General features: G+C 41.1%; 1 protein-coding gene across 3 annotated transcripts in view; it reads left to right on the top strand.

Moving 5' to 3' along the window:
* The window catches only part of LOC128663412 (TP53-binding protein 1), an 816,604-nt gene that overhangs the window by 721,025 nt on the left and 72,788 nt on the right, over positions 1-22,791 (top strand). For all 3 annotated transcript variants that reach the window (XM_053717732.1, XM_053717733.1, XM_053717734.1), the window contains exon 16: positions 20,557-20,756. In XM_053717732.1, coding sequence (XP_053573707.1) covers positions 20,557-20,756 — 200 coding nt within the window. The remainder of the gene's footprint in view (positions 1-20,556; positions 20,757-22,791) is intronic.

Here is a 22,791-nt window from a genome sequence, read left to right on the forward strand (position 1 = left end):
TGACACATTCTAACAAGACGATGTAATGCTGGAAGCTGTCATTTTCCCTATGGGATCCGGTAAGCCATGTTTATTAAGATAGTAAATAAGGGCTTCACAAGGGCTTATTAAGACTGTAGACTTTTTCTGGGCTAAATCGATTCATTATTAACACATATTTAGCCTTGAGGAATCGTTTAATCTGGGTATTTTGATAAGATTATATCGGCAGGCACTGTTTTAGACACCTTATTCTTAGGGGCTTTCCCAAAGCATAGGCAGAGCCTCATTTTCGCGCCGGGGTTGCGCACTTGTTTTTGAGAGGCATGACATGCAGTCGCATGTGTGAGGAGCTCTGATACATAGAAAAGACTTTCTGAAGGCGTCATTTGGTATCGTATTCCCCTTTGGGCTTGGTTGGGTCTCAGCAAAGCAGATACCAGGGACTGTAAAGGGGTTAAAGTTATAAACGGCTCCGGTTCCGTTATTTTAAGGGTTAAAGCTTCCAAATTTGGTGTGCAATACTTTTAAGGCTTTAAGACACTGTGGTGAAATTTTGGTGAATTTTGAACAATTCCTTCATATTTTTTCGCAATTGCAGTAATAAAGTGTGTTCAGTTTAAAATTTAAAGTGACAGTAACGGTTTTATTTTAAAACGTTTTTTGTACTTTGTTATCAAGTTTATGCCTGTTTAACATGTCTGAACTACCAGATAGACTGTGTTCTGAATGTGGGGAAGCCAGAGTTCCTTCTCATTTAAATAAATGTGATTTATGTGACAATGACAATGATGCCCAAGATGATTCCTCAAGTGAGGGGAGTAAGCATGGTACTGCATCATTCCCTCCTTCGTCTACACGAGTCTTGCCCACTCAGGTGGCCCCTAGTACATCTAGCGCGCCAATACTCCTTACTATGCAACAATTAACGGCTGTAATGGATAATTCTGTCAAAAACATTTTAGCCAAAATGCACACTTATCAGCGTAAGCGCGACTGCTCTGTTTTAGATACTGAAGAGCATGACGACGCTGATAATAATGGTTCTGAAGGGCCCCTAAACCAGTCTGATGGGGCCAGGGAGGTTTTGTCTGAGGGAGAAATTACTGATTCAGGGAACATTTCTCAACAAGCTGAACCTGATGTGATTACGTTTAAATTTAAGTTGGAACATCTCCGCATTCTGCTTAAGGAGGTATTATCCACTCTGGATGATTGTGACAAGTTGGTCATCCCAGAGAAACTATGTAAAATGGACAAGTTCCTAGAGGTCCCGGGGCTCCCAGAAGCTTTTCCTATACCCAAGCGGGTGGCGGACATTGTAAATAAAGAATGCGAAAGGCCCGGTATTCCTTTCGTCCCTCCCCCCATATTTAAAAAATTGTTTCCTATGGTCGACCCCAGAAAGGACTTATGGCAGACAGTCCCCAAGGTCGAGGGAGCGGTTTCCACTTTAAACAAACGCACCACTATACCCATAGAAGATAGTTGTGCTTTCAAAGATCCTATGGATAAAAAATTAGAAGGTTTACTTAAAAAGATGTTTGTTCAGCAGGGTTACCTTCTACAACCAATTTCATGCATTGTCCCTGTCGCTACAGCCGCGTGTTTCTGGTTCGATGAGCTGGTAAAGGCGGTCGATAGTGATTCTCCTCCTTATGAGGAGATTATGGACAGAATCAATGCTCTCAAATTGGCTAATTCTTTCACCCTAGACGCCACTTTGCAATTGGCTAGGTTAGCGGCTAAGAATTCTGGGTTTGCTATTGTGGCGCGCAGAGCGCTTTGGTTGAAATCTTGGTCAGCTGATGCGTCTTCCAAGAACAAGCTACTTAACATTCCTTTCAAGGGGAAAACGCTGTTTGGCCCTGACTTGAAAGAGATTATCTCTGATATCACTGGGGGTAAGGGCCACGCCCTTCCTCAGGATCGGCCTTTCAAGGCCAAAAATAAACCTTATTTTCGTCCCTTTCGTAGAAACGGACCAGCCCAAAGTGCTACGTCCTCTAAGCAAGAGGGTAATACTTCTCAAGCCAAGCCAGCTTGGAGACCAATGCAAGGCTGGAACAAGGGAAAGCAGGCCAAGAAACCTGCCACTGCTACCAAGACAGCATGAAATGTTGGCCCCCGATCCGGGACCGGATCTGGTGGGGGGCAGACTCTCTCTCTTCGCTCAGGCTTGGGCAAGAGATGTTCTGGATCCTTGGGCGCTAGAAATAGTCTCCCAAGGTTATCTTCTGGAATTCAAGGGGCTTCCCCCAAGGGGGAGGTTCCACAAGTCTCAGTTGTCTTCAGACCACATAAAAAGACAGGCATTCTTACGTTGTGTAGAAGACCTGTTAAAAATGGGAGTGATTCATCCTGTTCCATTAGGAGAACAAGGGATGGGGTTCTACTCCAATCTGTTCATAGTTCCCAAAAAAGAGGGAACGTTCAGACCAATCTTAGATCTCAAGATCTTAAACAAGTTTCTCAAGGTTCCATCGTTCAAAATGGAAACCATTCGAACAATTCTTCCTTCCATCCAGGAAGGTCAATTCATGACCACGGTGGATTTAAAGGATGCGTATCTACATATTCCTATCCACAAGGAACATCATCGGTTCCTAAGGTTCGCATTCCTGGACAAGCATTACCAGTTCGTGGCGCTTCCTTTCGGATTAGCCACTGCTCCAAGGATTTTCACAAAGGTACTAGGGTCCCTTCTAGCAGTGCTAAGACCAAGGGGCATTGCTGTAGTACCTTACTTGGACGACATTCTGATTCAAGCGTCGTCCCTTCCTCAAGCAAAGGCTCACACGGACATCGTCCTGGCCTTTCTCAGATCTCACGGATGGAAAGTGAACGTGGAAAAGAGTTCTCTATCTCCGTCAACAAGGGTTCCCTTCTTGGGAACAATAATAGACTCCTTAGAAATGGGGATTTTTCTGACAGAGGCCAGAAAAACAAAACTTCTAGACTCTTGTCGGATACTTCATTCCGTTCCTCTTCCTTCCATAGCGCAGTGCATGGAAGTGATAGGTTTGATGGTAGCGGCAATGGACATAGTTCCTTTTGCGCGCATTCATCTAAGACCATTACAACTGTGCATGCTCAGTCAGTGGAATGGGGACTATACAAACTTGTCTCCGAGGATACAAGTAAATCAGAGGACCAGAGACTCACTCCGTTGGTGGCTGTCCCTGGACAACCTGTCACAAGGGATGACCTTCCGCAGACCAGAGTGGGTCATTGTCACGACCGACGCCAGTCTGATGGGCTGGGGCGCGGTCTGGGGATCCCTGAAAGCTCAGGGTCTTTGGTCTCGGGAAGAATCTCTTCTACCGATAAATATTCTGGAACTGAGAGCGATATTCAATGCTCTCAAGGCTTGGCCTCAGCTAGCGAGGGCCAAGTTCATACGGTTTCAATCAGACAACATGACAACTGTTGCGTACGTCAACCATCAGGGGGGAACAAGGAGTTCCCTAGCGATGGAAGAAGTGACCAAAATCATTCTATGGGCGGAGTCTCACTCCTGCCACCTGTCTGCTATCCACATCCCAGGAGTGGAAAATTGGGAAGCGGATTTTCTGAGTCGTCAGACATTGCATCCGGGGGAGTGGGAACTCCATCCGGAAATCTTTGCCCAAGTCACTCAACTGTGGGGCATTCCAGACATGGATCTGATGGCCTCTCGTCAGAACTTCAAAGTTCCTTGCTACGGGTCCAGATCCAGGGATCCCAAGGCGGCTCTAGTGGATGCACTAGTAGCACCTTGGACCTTCAAACTAGCTTATGTATTCCCGCCGTTTCCTCTCATCCCCAGGCTGGTAGCCAGGATCAATCAGGAAAGGGCGTCGGTGATCTTGATAGCTCCTGCGTGGCCACGCAGGACTTGGTATGCAGATCTGGTGAATATGTCATCGGCTCCACCATGGAAGCTACCTTTGAGACGAGACCTTCTTGTTCAAGGTCCGTTCGAACATCCGAATCTGGTCTCACTCCAGCTGACTGCTTGGAGATTGAACGCTTGATCTTATCGAAGCGAGGGTTCTCAGATTCTGTTATCGATACTCTTGTTCAGGCCAGAAAGCCTGTAACTAGAAAGATTTACCACAAAATTTGGAAAAAATATATCTGTTGGTGTGAATCTAAAGGATTCCCTTGGGACAAGGTTAAGATTCCTAAGATTCTATCGTTCCTTCAAGAAGGATTGGAAAAAGGATTATCTGCAAGTTCCCTGAAGGGACAGATTTCTGCCTTGTCTGTGTTACTTCACAAAAAGCTGGCAGCTGTGCCAGATGTTCAAGCCTTTGTTCAGGCTCTGGTTAGAATCAAGCCTGTTTACAAACCTTTGACTCCTCCTTGGAGTCTCAACTTAGTTCTTTCAGTTCTTCAGGGGGTTCCGTTTGAACCCTTACATTCCGTTGATATTAAGTTATTATCTTGGAAAGTTTTGTTTTTGGTTGCAATTTCTTCTGCTAGAAGAGTTTCAGAGTTATCTGCTCTGCAGTGTTCTCCTCCTTATCTGGTGTTCCATGCAGATAAGGTGGTTTTACGTACTAAACCTGGTTTTCTTCCAAAAGTTGTTTCTAACAAAAACATTAACCAGGAGATTATCGTACCTTCTCTGTGTCCGAAACCAGTTTCGAAGAAGGAACGTTTGTTGCACAATTTGGATGTTGTTCGCGCTCTAAAATTCTATTTAGATGCTACAAAGGATTTTAGACAAACATCTTCCTTGTTTGTTGTTTATTCCGGTAAAAGGAGAGGTCAAAAAGCAACTTCTACCTCTCTCTCTTTTTGGATTAAAAGCATCATCAGATTGGCTTACGAGACTGCCGGACGACAGCCTCCCGAAAGAATCACAGCTCATTCCACTAGGGCTGTGGCTTCCACATGGGCCTTCAAGAACGAGGCTTCTGTTGATCAGATATGTAGGGCAGCGACTTGGTCTTCACTGCACACTTTTACCAAATTTTACAAGTTTGATACTTTTGCTTCTTCTGAGGCTATTTTTGGGAGAAAGGTTTTGCAAGCCGTGGTGCCTTCCATCTAGGTGACCTGATTTGCTCCCTCCCATCATCCGTGTCCTAAAGCTTTGGTATTGGTTCCCACAAGTAAGGATGACGCCGTGGACCGGACACACCTATGTTGGAGAAAACAGAATTTATGTTTACCTGATAAATTACTTTCTCCAACGGTGTGTCCGGTCCACGGCCCGCCCTGGTTTTTTAATCAGGTCTGATAATTTATTTTCTTTAACTACAGTCACCACGGTATCATATGGTTTCTCCTATGCAAATATTCCTCCTTAACGTCGGTCGAATGACTGGGGTAGGCGGAGCCTAGGAGGGATCATGTGACCAGCTTTGCTGGGCTCTTTGCCATTTCCTGTTGGGGAAGAGAATATCCCACAAGTAAGGATGACGCCGTGGACCGGACACACCGTTGGAGAAAGTAATTTATCAGGTAAACATAAATTCTGTTATTCATCAGGGTTTCCTTTTACAACCGACAGCCTGCATTGTTCCAGTTACCACTGCGGCGGCTTTCTGGTTTGAAGCCTTAGAAGAGTCTCTTAAGACTGAGACTCCTTTAGAGGATATTTTAGATAGAATTAAGGCTCTCAAGCTGGCTAATTCTTTTATCACAGATGCCGCCTTTCAAAATGCTAAGTTGGCGGCTAAGAATGCTGGATTTGCCATTTTAGCGCGTATGGTTAAAATCTTGGTCTGCTGATGTGTCATCTAAGTCAAAGCTTTTGGCTATTCCTTTCAAGGGAAAGACCCTATTCGGGCCTGACTTAAAGGAAATCATTTCTGACATTACTGGTGGTAAGGGTCATCTCCTACCTCAGGATAATACTGTTAAATTGAGATGTAAACAGAATAATTTTCGTTCCTTTCGGGACTTTAAAGGCGTACCCTCTTCTTCCTCTTCCTCCACAAAACAGGAAGGGAATTTTGCTCAGGCCAATTCCGTCTGGAGACCCAACCAGGCTTGGAACAAGGTTAAACAACCCAAGAAGCCCGCTGAAGGGGCGGCCCCCGATCCGGAACCGGATCTAGTAGGGGGCAGACTTTTTCTCTCTTTGCCCAGGCTTGGGCAAGAGATGTTCAGGACCCCTGGGCACTGGAAATCGTGACCCACGGGTATCAACTGGAATTCAAAAATTTTCTCCCAAGAGGGAGATTTCTTCTTTCACGATTGTCTGTAGACCAGATAAAAAGAGAGGCGTTCCTACGTTGTGTAAAAGACCTCTCTACTATGGGAGTAATTCGTCCCGTTCCAAGACTAGAACAGGGGCAGGGGTTTTACTCAAAACTTTTCGTGGTTCCCAAAAAAGAGGGAACTTTCAGACCCATTTTAGATCTCAATAGTCTAAACAAGTTTCTCAGAGTTCCATCTTTCAAGATGGAGACTATTCGAACAATTTTATCAATGATCCAGGGGGGTCAATATATGACTACTGTGGACCTGAAGGATGCATACCTTCACATTCCTATACACAAGGATCATCATCGGTACCTAAGGTTTGCCTTTTTGGACAAAAATTTTCAGTTCGTAGCTCTTCCCTTCAGGTTTTCCACAGCACCCAGGATCTTCACGAAGGTTCTAGGGTCCCTTCTGGCGGTTCTCAGGCCGCGTGGCATAGCAGTGGCGCCTTGTCTGGACGATATTCTGATTCAGGCATCCACTTATCATCTAACAAAGTCTCATACAGACACAGTGTTGTCCTTTCTGAGAACTCACGGATGGAAGGTGAATTTAGGAAAAAGTTAACTAATTCCACAGACAAAGGTTCCCTTCTTGAAAAAATTCTATATAGCCATGAAGATTTTTCTGACCGAGGTCAGAAAGTCGAAGATTCTAAATACATGCTGAGCCTTTCAGTCCAATCCTCGGCCATCAGTGGCTCAGTGCATGGAGGTGATTGGATTGATGGTGGCGGCAATGGACATCATTCCGTTTGCTCGATTTCATCTCAGACCACTGCAACTGTGCATAGTCGGACAACTTCACGACTGTGGCTTACATCAATCATCAGGGAGCTACGAGGAGTTCCTTAGCGATGACAGAAGTATCCAAGATATTTCGATCGGCGGAGGCCCACTCTTGTTATCTGTCAGCAATCTACATCCCAGGAGTGGACAACTGGGAAGCGGACTTTTTAAGCCGACAGGCATTTCATCCGGGGGAGTGGGAGTGAGTTTCTGAAATGGCTGCCTTGCAATGTGAGCCTCCTTATCTGGTGTTCGACACTGATAAGGCTGTACTACATACCCGCTTGGGTTTTCTTCCTAAGGTGGTGTCTGATCGTAACATCAATCAGGAGATTGTGGTTCCTTCCTTGTGTCCTAATCCTCCTTCAAAGGAACAAGAGGGGAGAAAAAGAGAGGTGCTTGTGTGTACCAGTAGAATCAATACAGATAATTAGTGTGTATCCACAACAGGGTACTCACATTTTCTCATAGCACTCATACAGTGCTATCAGGCACGTACTGGGTAATCTCAGCAACCCAGCTTGCTGAGTTTCCAACGCATATACTAGAACACTTGTGCTTTAATTCCTTAGAGTTGGATCACAGGAGCAACCCCACGCACAGCAGGCAAGGAGACACACAGGAAATTCCACATTCTCGATGGTATTGGTTGGTAGGTGATGGTAAAATGATCAATAAAGGTTCCAATATTTAAAATAAAATTTATTTATTAAAAACTATAATAAAAGATAAGAACCAATAGGTAGGGCACAATGTGACTCCTTGTAAACATGCAACGCGTTTCTCAGCACCAACGCGGTTTCCTCAGGCATATAATACAAACTGATCAATGGTCTTCTATATATACATATACAAACAAACCAACCTTACCAGTAAACCAATTAAAACAATTGGAGATCACAAACACCTGAGAGTCTGCCTATAGGGGGCCGGCTCCCAGCGTTTTAACCCTTCATTTGCGATATATATTTTTCATATTTTGTATGGTATACATTCATAACAACCTGTCATATGTAGTATATTCATAATAGCCTGTCATATGTAATTGATACCCCTTATTCAGTTCCAAGTGCAAAACTTGATAATCCGTATATTCCATAATATTGCGCAAGACATTGCAAAAATAAAAAGCCTCATATGTGAATAAACGATAAATATTATGCTCAGAATGTATGTGTAACTCTGAAGTTATACCTAATTCGTTGATATAAACTTGTACCGTGAGTTTTCATGGTTGATCGTTTGATCCGCAGTAATTGTGTTGATGGCGGAAGTGACATCACGATTAGCTACTACCAATCACATACTCAAGCACACGGAGCACCGACCAATCATGTGGTTGTAATTACGTGAAAATAGGATGAATGAAGTATAGACATATGTGGGTATAGTATTGCTATAACAACAGGAAAGTGTAACTAATAATATCAGTGATTCCCAAGTAGCCAATCAAGTGAACGTGATTGCGAAAAAGGAATAATACTCATGTTAAATTAAACAAGGGAATAATATTAAGATGTAACAAATGTTATTAAGTGAAACTAGAAAAAATGAAATATAAACATGTGTGGTATTGCTATGACAGCGAAGGGGGATGTGTCTAAAGGTGTCAGTAGTTCCCATACAGCCAATCGTGTGAATGTAATTGCGGGGACTGATCGTAAAGAAAAAATATTATATCATGCTGGAATGGCCAAGCGAATAAATAATATAAACATATATAGTATACAAAAAAACAAAACTAATATTAGCTGGCCATGGCAACCTCAAAAAATGCAAATATATCTGTCTTACAATATCGTCAGATCAACCCCAACATAAATAAAATACTAATTTAAATTAACTCATTATCTCTACTAAAATCAAATGAGATGCATCAAATATAACTACAATACGATAAAATATATAAGTGATCTAACCTATAAACAATCTATGTATGTAACAGTGTGAATGACAAAATGACATGACTACAAATAAAATGAGAAGTGAGATAATCTAGGGAAAAATGAAAGGGTTAATAATGATAATAAATATATCAATATAAGAATACATAAATAACCAAATGGTTATAGTTACTAGTAATGAATGCGATGATGTGATATAGTTAATCACAGCAAGTAAATAACAGATAATAAATAATAATGCAAATTATAAAGGTGTAAACCATTTCAAAATGGACACCCCATATGACAGTACTATACCATAATAAAAAATAAATGTGAAACATATATACGAAAACTCCAGTGTACAACATAACATTAATTGAAAGCAGCTTAGTCGATAACTTCATTGAGACCCTTAGGGACCAAGGATTGGAACTTATAAATCCAAAAGGTTTCCCTTTGTCTTAATTTAATGTATCTAATGTATTGCTGGGATTGTGGAATATATTCAATTGGGGTGATAGTATAACTACAAGGTTCTCCAAAGTGACTTTGTACATGGTGTCTGGGTACACTGTGATTAAGTAACCTCTTTTTCACATTTTGCAGATGTTCGCTCCATCTGGTGCGAACTTTGCGAGTCGTGCGGCCTAAATATTGTAGGCCACACTTGCAGGTCAGTGCATACACTACGAAAGATGTATTACAGGTGATGCAACTTCTTATCTTAAATACCTCTCCCGTAGTGCTTGCAGTAATAACTGTTGTTTTGGGTACAATATATTTACACATAGAACATCTGGTATGACCGCATCTATATATCCCTGGAGAAGTATGTCTAGAAGTCTGTCTCTTTATTTTACTGGACATCACTACTCTGCTAGGTGCAAGTTTTTGCTTCAGGGTAGGAGCCTTCCTAAAGGTCATCATTGGCTGATTTTCTAATGTTTGTTTGAGAATGGGGTCTTGTTGTAAAATGTGCCAGTGTTTGGTAAGAGACTTTCTTATCGCTCTATAGTTGGAGTTATATTGGGTTATAAATCTGGGTTGTGGAATCTCATCAGTGTTTTGAGTGATCATAATGTCTTTCTTATTCTGAAGTAATGAAGTTCTATCCAGGTCTCTAGCTCTTTTTTTTTACTATTCCTGATCAGGGATAAAGGATATCCCTTTGCCAAAAATCTATCTGCCAAAATAGATGATTGTTCATCATAAATCTGCAAGGTACTGCCATTCCTACTAATTCTATTGAATTGACTGAAGGGAATGTTTGTCTACCAACTCCTCAAGTGGTTGCTTCCAAAATGTAGAAAGTTGTTGCTATCAACCTTCTTGAAAAAAGTTGAAGTACAAACGTTCTCATCAGAGTCCCATTGTAATAGAACATCCAATAATTCAATTTTCTGTGGCTGGATATTGGAAGTGAAAGTGAGACCCATATTATTATTATTGAGATGCTTAACAAATAACTCTGCTTCCTGAGCGGTCCCATCCCAAATAAAAAGCAGGTCATCAATGTAACGGCCATAGAACACCATGCTCTGCACCCAGCTGGAACCATAAATGTATCGTTCTTCAAAGGCTCCCATGTAGAGATTGGCAAAGCTGGGTGCGGACCTGGTGCCCATGGCCGTTCCCCTAACCTGCAAATAAAAATCATCAAGAAATTGAAAATGATTATGTTTCCGGATGAATTCTATTATCGTTACTAAAAATTCTTTCTGCAGAGATGGCATATAGATGTGATCGTTTAAATATGACTGTATTACTCGTAACCCAATATCATGGGGGATGTTTGAGTAAAGCGCTCCTACATCGCAAGTTAGCAATAAGTATGAGCCCCCACAACTAAACATACCAAGTTTATTGAGGAAATCAGTGGTGTCACGGATATAAGATGGCAAATGAATAACATATTTCTGTAAAAACAAATATATATATTCAGAAAGTCTGTCCGTGACACCATTGATCACCGCAATTATGGGTCTCCCATGAGGCCTCAGAACATCCTTGTGAATCTTTGGAAGATGGTAGTAGAAAGGGACACTTAGATGGTCAGGCATTAAATAGTTTTTTCTTTTTTATTTAAAATCCCCTTTCTACCACCATCCTCCAAAATCTCAGCCAGCCATTTGCTATATCGCTCTGTTGGATCCACATTGAGTCTACAATAGAACTTTTTATCATGTAGTATCCAAACTGCCTCAGCCACATAATCCTTGCAGTCCTGAAGGACAATTCCGCCACCTTTATCGGCTTGGCGAATGACCAGATTCTTATTTCTCCAACATTGGTGTGTCCGGTCCACGGCGTCATCCATTACTTGTGGGAATATTCTCTTCCCCAACAGGAAATGGCAAAGAGCACAGCAAAAGCTGCCCATATAGCCCCTCGTCAGGCTCTGCCCCCCAGTCATTCTCTTTGCCGCTCTGAACAAGTAGCATCTCCACGGAGATGGTGAAGAGTATGTGGTGTTTAGTTGTAGTTTTTTTTTATTCTTCTATCAAGAGTTTATTTTAAAATAGTGCCGGTTTGTACTATTTACTCTAAAACAGAAAGGGATGAAGAGTTCTGTTTAAAAGAGGAGTATGATTTTAGCAGCAGTAACTAAAATCAATTGCTGTTCCCACGCAGGACTGTTGAGCCCAGAGAACTTCAGTTGGGGGGAACAGTTTGCAGACTTTTCTGCTCAAGGTATGACTAGTCCATTCAGCAAGGTTACCTCCTCCAACCAATTTCGTGCATTATTCCTGTCACTACAGCGGCGTGTTTCTGGTTCGATGAACTAGAAAAGTCGCTCAATAAAGAGACTCCATATGAGGAAGTCATGGACAGAATTCACGCACTTAAGTTAGCTAATTCCTTTATTTTAGATGCCGCTTTGCAATTAGCGAGATTAGCGGCGAAAAATTCAGGGTTTGCAATTGTGGCGCGCAGAGCGCTCTGGCTAAAGTCTTGGTCGGCGGATGTATCTTCCAAGACAAAATTGCTTAATATCCCTTTCAAAGGTAAGACCCTTTTTGGGCCAGAATTGAAAGAAATTATTTCAGACATCACTGGGGGGAAGGGCCATGCCCTCCCACAGGATAGGCCTTTCAAGGCTAAGAATAAATCCAATTTTCGTTCCTTTCGTAATTTCAGGAACGGACCGGCTTCTAACTCTGCAGCCTCTAGACAAGAGGGTAACGCTCCCCAGGCTAAACCAGCTTGGAAACCAATGCAAGGCTGGAACAAGGGTAAACAGGCCAAGAAGCCTGCCGCTGCTACCAAGACAGCATGAAGGGGTAGCCCCCGATCCGGGACCGGATCTAGTAGGGGGCAGACTCTCTCTCTTTGCTCAGGCTTGGGTAAGAGATGTTCCGGATCCCTGGACACTAGAAATAGTCTCTCAGGGTTATCTTCTAAAATTCAAGGAACTTCCTCCAAGGGGAAGGTTCCACATGTCTCGCTTATCTTCAAACCAAATAAAGAGACAGGCATTCTTACATTGTGTAGAAGACCTGTTAAAGATGGGAGTGATACACCAAGTTCCAACAGTAGAACAAGGTCAGGGGTTTTACTCCAACCTGTTTGTAGTTCCCAAAAAAGAGGGAACTTTCAGACCAATTCTGGATTTAAAAATTCTAAACAAATTTCTCAGAGTTCCATCGTTCAAAATGGAAACCATTCGAACAATTTTACCTACAATCCAGGAGGGTCAATATATGACTACTGTGGATTTAAAGGATGCGTACCTACATATTCCTATCCACAAAGATCATCATCAGTTCCTAAGGTTCGCCTTTCTGGACAAACATTACCAGTTCGTGGCTCTCCCGTTCGGTTTAGCCACTGCTCCCAGGATTTTCACAAAGGTGCTAGGGTCCCTTCTGGCGGTTCTAAGACCGAGGGGCATTGCAGTGGCACCTTATCTAGACGACATTCTAATTCAAGCGTCGTCTCTTTCCAAGGCAAAGGCTCATACAGATATTGTTCTAGCCTTTCTCAGATCTCACGGGTGGAAGGTGAACGTAGAAAAGAGTTCCCTGTCTCCGTCAACAAGAGTTCCTTTTTTGGGAACAATAATAGATTCTTTAGAAATGAAGATCTTCCTGACAGAAGTCAGAAAGTCAAAGCTTCTAAACGCTTGTCAAGTTCTTCACTCTATTCTGCAGCCTTCCATAGCTCAGTGCATGGAAGTAATAGGATTGATGGTTGCAGCAATGGACATAGTTCCTTTTGCTCGAATTCATCTAAGACCATTACAACTGTGCATGCTCAATCAGTGAAATGGGAACTATGCAGACTTGTCTCCTCAGATTCAAGTAGACCAGTTAACCAGAGACTCACTCCGTTGGTGGTTGACTCAGGATCACCTGTCTCAGGGAATGAGTTTCCGCAGACCAGAGTGGGTCATTGTCACGACCGACGCCAGTCTATTAGGCTGGGGCGCGGTCTGGGATTCCCTGAAAGCTCAGGGTCTATGGTCTCGGGAAGAGTCTCTTCTCCCGATAAACATCCTGGAACTGAGAGCGATATTCAATGCTCTCCGGGCTTGGCCTCAACTAGCGAAGGCCGGATTCATAAGATTCCAGTCAGACAACATGAAGACTGTAGCTTACATCAACCATCAGGGAGGAACAAAGAGTTCCTTGGCGATGAGAGAGGTATCCAAGATCATCAAATGGGCGGAGGATCACTCCTGCCATCTATCTGCAATTCACATCCCAGGAGTAGACAACTGGGAGGCGGACTATCTGAGTCGTCAGACTTTCCATCCGGGGGAGTGGGAACTCCACCCGGAGGTCTTTGCCCAGTTAACCCAATTATGGGGCATTCCAGACATGGATCTGATGGCGTCTCGTCAGAACTTCAAGGTTCCTTGCTACGGGTCCAGATCCAGGGATCCCAAGGCGACTCTAGTGGATGCATTAGTGGCGCCTTGGTCGTTCAACCTAGCTTATGTGTTTCCACCGTTTCCTCTCCTTCCCAGGCTCGTAGCCAGGATCAAACAGGAGAAGGCCTCGGTGATCCTGATAGCACCTGCGTGGCCACACAGGACTTGGTATGCAGACCTGGTGAATATGTCATCGGCTCCACCATGGAAGCTACCTTTGAGACAGGATATTCTAGTACAAGGTCCATTCGAACATCCAAATCTAGTTTCTCTGCAGCTGACTGCTTGGAAATTGAACGCTTGATTTTATCCAAGCGTGGGTTTTCAAATTCAGTGATACTCTGGTACAAGCCAGAAAACCTGTGACTAGAAAGATTTACCATAAAATATGGAAAAAATATATCTGTTGGTGTGAATCCAAGGGATTCTCCTGGAGTAAAATTAAAATTCCTAAGATTCTTTCCTTTCTCCAAGAGGGTTTGGATAAAGGGTTGTCAGCGAGTTCTCTAAGAGGACAGATTTCTGCTTTATCTGTTTTGTTACTCAAACGCCTGGCAGCTGTGCCAGATGTACAAGCTTTTGTACAGGCTTTGGTCAGAATCAATTCTGTTTACAGACCCATGACTCCTCCTTGGAGTCTAAATTTAGTTCTTTCAGTTCTTCAAGGGGTTCCGTTTGAACCTTTACATTCCATAGATATCAAGTTACTATCTTGGAAAGTTCTGTTTTTGGTTGCTATTTCTTCTGCTAGAAGAGTTTCTGAATTATCTGCTTTGCAGTGTGATCCACCCTATCTGGTGTTCCATTCAGATAAGGTCGTTTTGCGTACTAAGCCTGGTTTTTCTTCCAAAAGTTGTTTCCAACAAGAATATTAACCAGGAAATAGTTGTTCCTTCTCTGTGTCCGAATCCAGTTTCAAAGAAGGAACGTTTGTTACACAATTTAGATGTAGTTTGTGCTTTAAAGTTCTATTTAGAAGCAACAAAGGATTTTAGACAAACCTCATCTTTGTTTGTCGTTTACTCTGGTAAGAGGAGAGGACAAAAAGCTACTGCTACCTCTCTTTCTTTCTGGCTGAAAAGCATTATCCGATTGGCTTATGAGACTGCCGGACGGCAGCCTCCTGAACGAATCACAGCTCACTCTACTAGGGCTGTGGCTTCCACATGGGCCTTCAAGAACGAGGCTTCTGTTGTTTAGATATGTAAGGCAGCGACTTGGTCTTCTCTGCACACTTTTGCCAAATTCTACAAATTTGATACTTATGCTTCTTCGGAGGCTATTTTTGGGAGAGAGGTTTTGCAAGCCGTGGTGCCTTCCGTTTAGGTAACCTGATTTGCTCCCTCCCTTCATCCGTGTCCTTAAGCTTTGGTATTGGTTCCCACAAGTAATGGATGACGCCGTGGACCGGACACACCAATGTTGGAGAAAACAGAATTTATGCTTACCTGATAAATTACTTTCTCCAACGGTGTGTCCGGTCCACGGCCCGCCCTGGTTTTTTAATCAGGTTTGAAAAATGTCTTTCTCTATACACTACAGTCACCACGGCACCCTATAGTTTCTCCTTTTTTTTTTCTCCTAACCGTCGGTCGAATGACTGGGGGGCGGAGCCTGAGGAGGGGCTATATGGGCAGCTTTTGCTGTGCTCTTTGCCATTTCCTGTTGGGGAAGAGAATATTCCCACAAGTAATGGATGACGCCGTGGACCGGACACACCGTTGGAGAAAGTAATTTATCAGGTAAGTATAAATTCTGTTTTTCCATTAAGCTATTGAGAGCTTGCTGTTCGTTGGGCCACAGTTTACATTTACCAAAAGTTTTAGATGGAATTTTTTCAAAGTCATTCATTACCATCTGTTGAAATAAATCAACATAAGTAATCTCTGGTGTCGGAGGATTAAAATTAGATGGTAATTTTAGATGGGTATGTATGCTGGACTCAAATAAGTCATTGCCTAAATCATCCGGATCTAGAAAATAAGTGGTTGGAAATGAGAACTATCAGAATTTAACAAAATTTGAGTACCCTCTAATTTTTTCTTCCTCATATTCTTAATAGAAAAATATCTTTGTAAAGATAGTTTTCTTGTGTACCTGTTTAGATCTACGAATAGATCAAATAGATTATGAGGATTGGGAGGGCAGAAGGATAATACTCTACCGAGAACTCTAACCTCATCATTTGTGAGTACATGAGATGAGAGATTAAAAATTCCTTTTCATTTTGAGAGTTTTTCCTTTTTGATGGTGTTACCTCTACCTCTTTGTCCCCGTTTGGGAAGGGTCTTTTTTTCATCATTGGTTTCGGTTGATTGTAATTCCGTCTCCACAGGGGTGCCAGCTCGCGCTCCCCTAAAAAAGGCCCTTTAGAGGTAGAGGGAACAACATCTCTGTTTTGAATTTCCAATCTATCGTTGCAATAATGATTGGGTTCTGACCCAGCCGAATACTGAATTTGTTGATTATAAGTATTAGCTGGTTCTCTATTTTGCATTAGCTGACTTTCAACATTTTGTAACGGTTGGAATCTATTTGTAATGGGTTTATCATTAGGGTTGGCGTAGAACTGTGCACTTGTGTGATGGTGAACCAGCAAAAGAGCCAGAGTTCATATTTGTTGGAGTGTGATGATATCTTCTCTCATAATTGGACTGCTGGTAATGATGTCTATTATCATAGTTGGAATGTTGAGGATTGTTATATCTGTAGGACTGGTGAGTATTTTTATTCCCTGTTTGCATATTAAATTTGCTGTAGGGTGGGGTATTGTAATTGTTACTATGTGTGACCTGATTTTTATTTTTGTTCTTCTTTTTATTTTTATTCTTGTTTTTGTGTTGTACCAAAGTCCATTCATTGCTTTTATTAGATTTATTCTTATTATAAGAGTAGAATTCACCTTTCTCATAGTCCTCTTCATCTCTTTTCATTTTAGTTAATTTAGTTGTAATTACTTCATTCTGATAATTGTCTGATGCTTTAATTGTTTGTGCATTTAGTTTAATATATTCAGGATGTTCTTGCATAGTTTCAAGATCTTTCTGAACTAATTCAATCTCTTTGCCAACTTTATCCAGTAAAGTTTGGTGATGTTTTATCAAAAGTTCAATTAAACTAAAGGAACAATCATTTAATATATTTTGCCATTTATCTAGTAGGTCTGCATTATTTTTGAAAGAACATTTCTTGAAAATTCTCAGACCCCTAGGTATTTGCTTTTTATCTTTATATTTGGTTAGAGAGTCTATATCCCACCAATGGCGATGTTCTAATTTTAATAAATCCTCCAGTTTAGAAAATAGATTCACTATAGATTTAGCTTGCACAGAATCTTGTGAAACTTCTGGAGGCTGGCCATTGGTGGCAGTAGAATTTCTTCTTGCTGCTCTCTCTAGGGTAGACAACATTTTGGAAAAGTACACAGTATAAAGGATTATGTATAACAAAAATCAAAGGCAGCAACCCCTATATAACCTAAACAGGTAAAAAATTATACAACAAGAATCTCGCTAGTAGGGGGGCGCACTAATAAAGTGAGAGCAATATCAATTGAGAGCCAACAATTCAAGATTTACTCACATATGTACACACGTATACAGGGAGTGCAGAATTATTAGGCAAATGAGTATTTTGACCACATCATTCTCTTTATGCATGTTGTCTTACTCCAAGCTGTATAGGCTCGAAAGCCTACTACCAATTAAGCATATTAGGTGATGTGCATCTCTGTAATGAGAAGGGGTGTGGTCTAATGACATCAACACCCTATATCAGGTGTGCATAATTATTAGGCAACTTCCTTTCCTTTGGCAAAATGGGTCAAAAGAAGGACTTGACAGACTCAGAAAAGTCAAAAATAGTGAGATATCTTGCAGAGGGATGCAGCACTCTTAAAATTGCAAAGCTTCTGAAGCGTGATCATCGAACAATCAAGCGTTTCATTCAAAATAGTCAACAGGGTCGCAAGAAGCGTGTGGAAAAACCAAGGCGCAAAATAACTGCCCATGAACTGAGAAAAGTCAAGCGTGCAGCTGCCAAGATGCCACTTGCCACCAGTTTGGCCATATTTCAGAGCTGCAACATCACTGGAGTGCCCAAAAGCACAAGGTGTGCAATACTCAGAGACATGGCCAAGGTAAGAAAGGCTGAAAGACGACCACCACTGAACAAGACACACAAGCTGAAACGTCAAGACTGGGCCAAGAAATATCTCAAGACTGATTTTTCTAAGGTTTTATGGACTGATGAAATGAGAGTGAGTCTTGATGGGCCAGATGGATGGGCCCGTGGCTGGATTGGTAAAGGGCAGAGAGCTCCAGTCCGACTCAGACGCCAGCAAGGTGGAGGTGGAGTACTGGTTTGGGCTGGTATCATCAAAGATGAGCTTGTGGGGCCTTTTCGGGTTGAGGATGGAGTCAAGCTCAACTCCCAGTCCTACTGCCAGTTTCTGGAAGACACCTTCTTCAAGCAGTGGTACAGGAAGAAGTCTGCATCCTTCAAGAAAAACATGATTTTCATGCAGGACAATGCTCCATCACACGCGTCCAAGTACTCCACAGCGTGGCTGGCAAGAAAGGGTATAAAAGAAGAAAATCTAATGACATGGCCTCCTTGTTCACCTGATCTGAACCCCATTGAGAACCTGTGGTCCATCATCAAATGTGAGATTTACAAGGAGGGAAAACAGTACACCTCTCTGAACAGTGTCTGGGAGGCTGTGGTTGCTGCTGCACGCAATGTTGATGGTGAACAGATCAAAACACTGACAGAATCCATGGATGGCAGGCTTTTGAGTGTCCTTGCAAAGAAAGGTGGCTATATTGGTCACTGATTTGTTTTTGTTTTGTTTTTGAATGTCAGAAATGTATATTTGTGAATGTTGAGATGTTATGTTGGTTTCACTGGTAAAAATAAATAATTGAAATGGGCATATATTTGTTTTTTGTTAAGTTGCCTAATAATTATGCACAGTAATAGTCACCTGCACACACAGATATCCCCCTAAAATAGCTATAACTAAAAACAAACTAAAAACTACTTCCAAAACTATTCAGCTTTGATATTAATGAGTTTTTTGGGTTTATTGAGAACATGGTTGTTGTTCAATAATAAAATTAATCCTCAAAAATACAACTTACCTAATAATTCTGCACTCCCTGTATATGTGTATATATATATATATGTGTGTGTATGTATATATATATATATATATATATATATATATATATATATATATATATATATATATATATATATATAAAGAAGAGATGTATATAAATACAAATTAAAAAACCAGATGGTCAGTGTCTATACATGTGTGTTATATGCTTATATCAGAAACAAATCAATTCACATTCAAATTTAAAAATAACATGTAAATATCAATGCAACGTTTACTTCATAATTTGGATGTGGTTCGAGCTTTGGTGTTTTATCTTCAAGCTACTAAGGAATTTAGACAAACTTCGTCCTTCTTTGTTATTTACGCTGGGAAGCGTAAGGGGCTGAAGGCCTCTTCGACTTCCTTATCTTTTTGGTTGAGGAGTGTTATACGCTTAGCTTACGAGTCAGCGGGTCTTAAACCTCCTCAGAGGATTACAGCTCATTCCACTAAAGCGGTGGCTTCCTCTTGGGCTTTTAAAAAAACAAGGCCTCTATGGATCAGATTTGTAAGGCGGCTACCTGGTCCTCCTTACATACTTTTTCAAAATTCTACAAATCTGACATTTTTGTTTCGGCTGTGGTGCCCTCAGATTACAGTCCGCCTTTTCTCTACCCTTCCTGTTATCATTCAGTGTCCTCTAGATCTTGGGTATAGTTTTCCCAACAGTAAGGGATGATGCTCTCCTCATATTAAGAAGGAAAACATAAATGATGCTTGCCTGATAATTTAATTTCCTTCTGTATGAGGAGAGTCCATATCCCTTGCCCGTATACTCCGATGGGCGGACCAAAATTTATTTTCTCTTCTGCACCATTTATACCCTGATCTTTCTCTTACTGTTCCTTGTTTCCTTGGCAGAATGACTGGGATATGAGGGAAGTGGGGGGGGGGGGTATTTAAGCCTTTGGCTGGGGTGCCTTTTCCTCCTCCTGGTGGCCAGGTTCAGTATTCCCAACAATAAGGAATGATGCCGTGGGCTCTCCTCATACAGAAGGAAATGAAATTACCAGGTAAGCATTATTTATGTTTTTATTACCCCAGATCATATTTTATATTATGTGAAATCCTAATTTATTGAATCCACTGTTTGTTCTGTTATGAGTAACAATTCACTGGGTTAGTTAAGTCTGTTTAATGCAGTGAAATCCAAAGGTTTTGTTTCAAGGAATCATTTAAAGGGACACAAGTCAAAATAAAACATTTTATGACTATGGTCCGTGGCTCACCTTGGCTTCCAATGCTGGTCTCTTCAACAAAGGATACCAAGGGAATGAAGCAAGTTTGATAACAGAAGTTTTAATGGAAAGCTGAAAATTGCATGCGCTATCTAAATAATTTATTTTTACTTAACTGTCCCTTAAAGGGTGTTGTGCTGTGTAGGTTCAGCTGTATAGTTGAGAGCCATTGTTCTTCTGTGAGGCTATTTTAAAATATATGTATGTAGAAACACTCATTGACCTACTGAATGCCTTTATTAACTACACCAGATGTTTTTATTATTCTATTTGAGTGGAAAATGGTCAGAAAGGCTAAAAAAAAAAAAAAAAAAAAAGGACATGAAAAAAGATGAGTCCACAATGAATAATGTAAGTAGCTTCTCAGCTGTGCAAGAAATTGATAGAATTTAAAATACTAAATATTGTGATTTGTTTTTCTTTACAGTGTAAAGCAGCATACCAGTGCCTCCTTATTGCTGATCAGCACTGCCGGACCCGAAAGTATTTCTTGTGCCTTGCAAGTGGGATCCCTTGTGTGTCTCATGTCTGGGTCCATGATAGCTGTCACGCTAATGAGTTGCAAAGCTTCAAAAATTATTTGCTACCTGCTGGATACAGTTTTCAAGAAGAGAGAATTCTAGAATGGTAAGGTTAAGCCATGTTGTATCAAAAATTAACTTAATGAAACCTTTTGTTTGACTGTCGGTGCTTCATGTGTGAAATCATTGGCACTTTGTGTTCTTAGAGTATATGTGATTTGTTTCTCAGAAGCAAAATGCTTTTCTTTTGTTCTTTTTAACTTAGTGATGTAAACCCAAGCGTATAACAAACGCTAGGATTTACCATCATTAAAAATAAACTTAAGTTTCTCTCATTGTTTTGTATAGAGTAAGTTTAACATTGTTTTTTTACGAAACGATGAGATAAACTAACATTTATTTCTTTCATGTAATTAGCAAGAGTCCATGAGTTAGTGACGTATGGGATATACATTCCTACCAGGAGGGGCAAAGTTTCCCAAACCTCAAAATGCCTATATATACACCCCTGACCACACCCACAAATCAGTTTTACAAACTTTGCCTCCTATGGAGGTGGTGAAGTAAGTTTGTGCTAGATTCTACGTTGATATGCGCTCCGCAGCAGGTTGGAGCCCGGTTTTCCTCTCAGCATGCAGTGAATGTCAGAGGGATGTGAGGAGAGTATTGCCTATTTAAATTCAATGATCTCCTTCTACGGGGTCTATTTCATAGGTTCTCTCTTATCGGTCGTAGAGATTCATCTCTTACCTCCCTTTTCAGATCGACGATATACTCTTATATATACCATTACCTCTACTGATTCTCTTTTCAGTACTGGTTTGGCTTTCTACTACATGTAGATGAGTGTCCTGGGATAAGTAAGTCTTATTTTCTATGACACTCTAAGCTATGGTTGGGCACTTTTATATAAAGTTCTAAATATATGTATTCAAACATTTATTTGCCTTGACTCAGGATGTTCAACGTTCCTTATTTCAGACAGTCAGTTTCATATTTGGGATAATGCATATGAATAAATCAATTTTTTTCTTACCTTAAAATTTGACTTTTTTTCCCTGTGGGCTGTTAGGCTCGCGGGGGCTGAAAATGCTTCATTTTATTGCGTCATTCTTGGCGCGGACTTTTTTGGCGCAAAAAATCTTTTCTGTTTCCGGCGTCATACGTGTCGCCGGAAGTTGCGTCATTTTTGACGGTTTTTTTTGCTCCAAAAGTGTCGGCGTTCCGGATGCTGAGTCATTTTTGGCGCCAAAAGCATTTAGGCGCCAAATAATGTGGGCGTCTTTTTTGGCGCTAAAAAATATGGGCGTCACTATTGTCTCCACATTATTTAAGTTTCATTTATTTATTGCTTCTGGTTGCTAGAAGCTTGTTCACCGGCATTTTTTCACATTCCTGAAACTGTCATTTAAGGAATTTGATCAATTTTTCTTTATATGTTGTTTTTTCTATTACATATTGCAAGATGTCCCAGATTGACACTGAGTCAGAAGATACTTCTGGAAAAACACTGCCTGGTGCTGGATCTACCAAAGTTAAGTGTATCTGCTGTAAACTTGTGGTATCTATTCCTCCAGCTGTTGTTTGTAATGAATGCCATGACAAACTTGTTAATGCAGATAATATTTCCTTTAGTAATGTTACATTACCTGTTGCTGTTCCATCAACATCTAATATTCAGAGTGTTCCTGTTAACATTAGAGATTTTGTTTCTAAATCCATTAAGAAGGCTATGTCTGTTAAGGCTATGTCTCCTAGTAAACGTAAAAGGTCTTTTAAAACTTCTCATTTTTCAGATGAATTCTTAAATGAACATCATCATTCTGATTCTGATAATGGTTCATCTGGTTCAGTGGATTCTGTCTCAGAGGTTGATACTGATAAATCTTCATATTTATTCAAAATGGAATTTATTCGTTCTTTACTTAAAGAAGTCTTATTTGCATTAGAAATAGAGGATTCTGGTCCTCTTGATACTAAATCTAAACGTTTAAATAAGGTTTTTAAATCTCCTGTAGTTATTCCAGAAGTTTTTCCTGTCCCTGATGCTATTTCTGAAGTAATCTTCAGGGAATTGAATAATTTGGGTAATTCATTTACTCCTTCTAAACGTTTTAAGCAATTATATCCTGTGCCATCTG

The sequence above is a fragment of the Bombina bombina genome, chromosome 6 (genome assembly GCF_027579735.1).
Source record: "Bombina bombina isolate aBomBom1 chromosome 6, aBomBom1.pri, whole genome shotgun sequence".
Classification (NCBI taxonomy): Eukaryota; Metazoa; Chordata; class Amphibia; order Anura; family Bombinatoridae; genus Bombina; species Bombina bombina.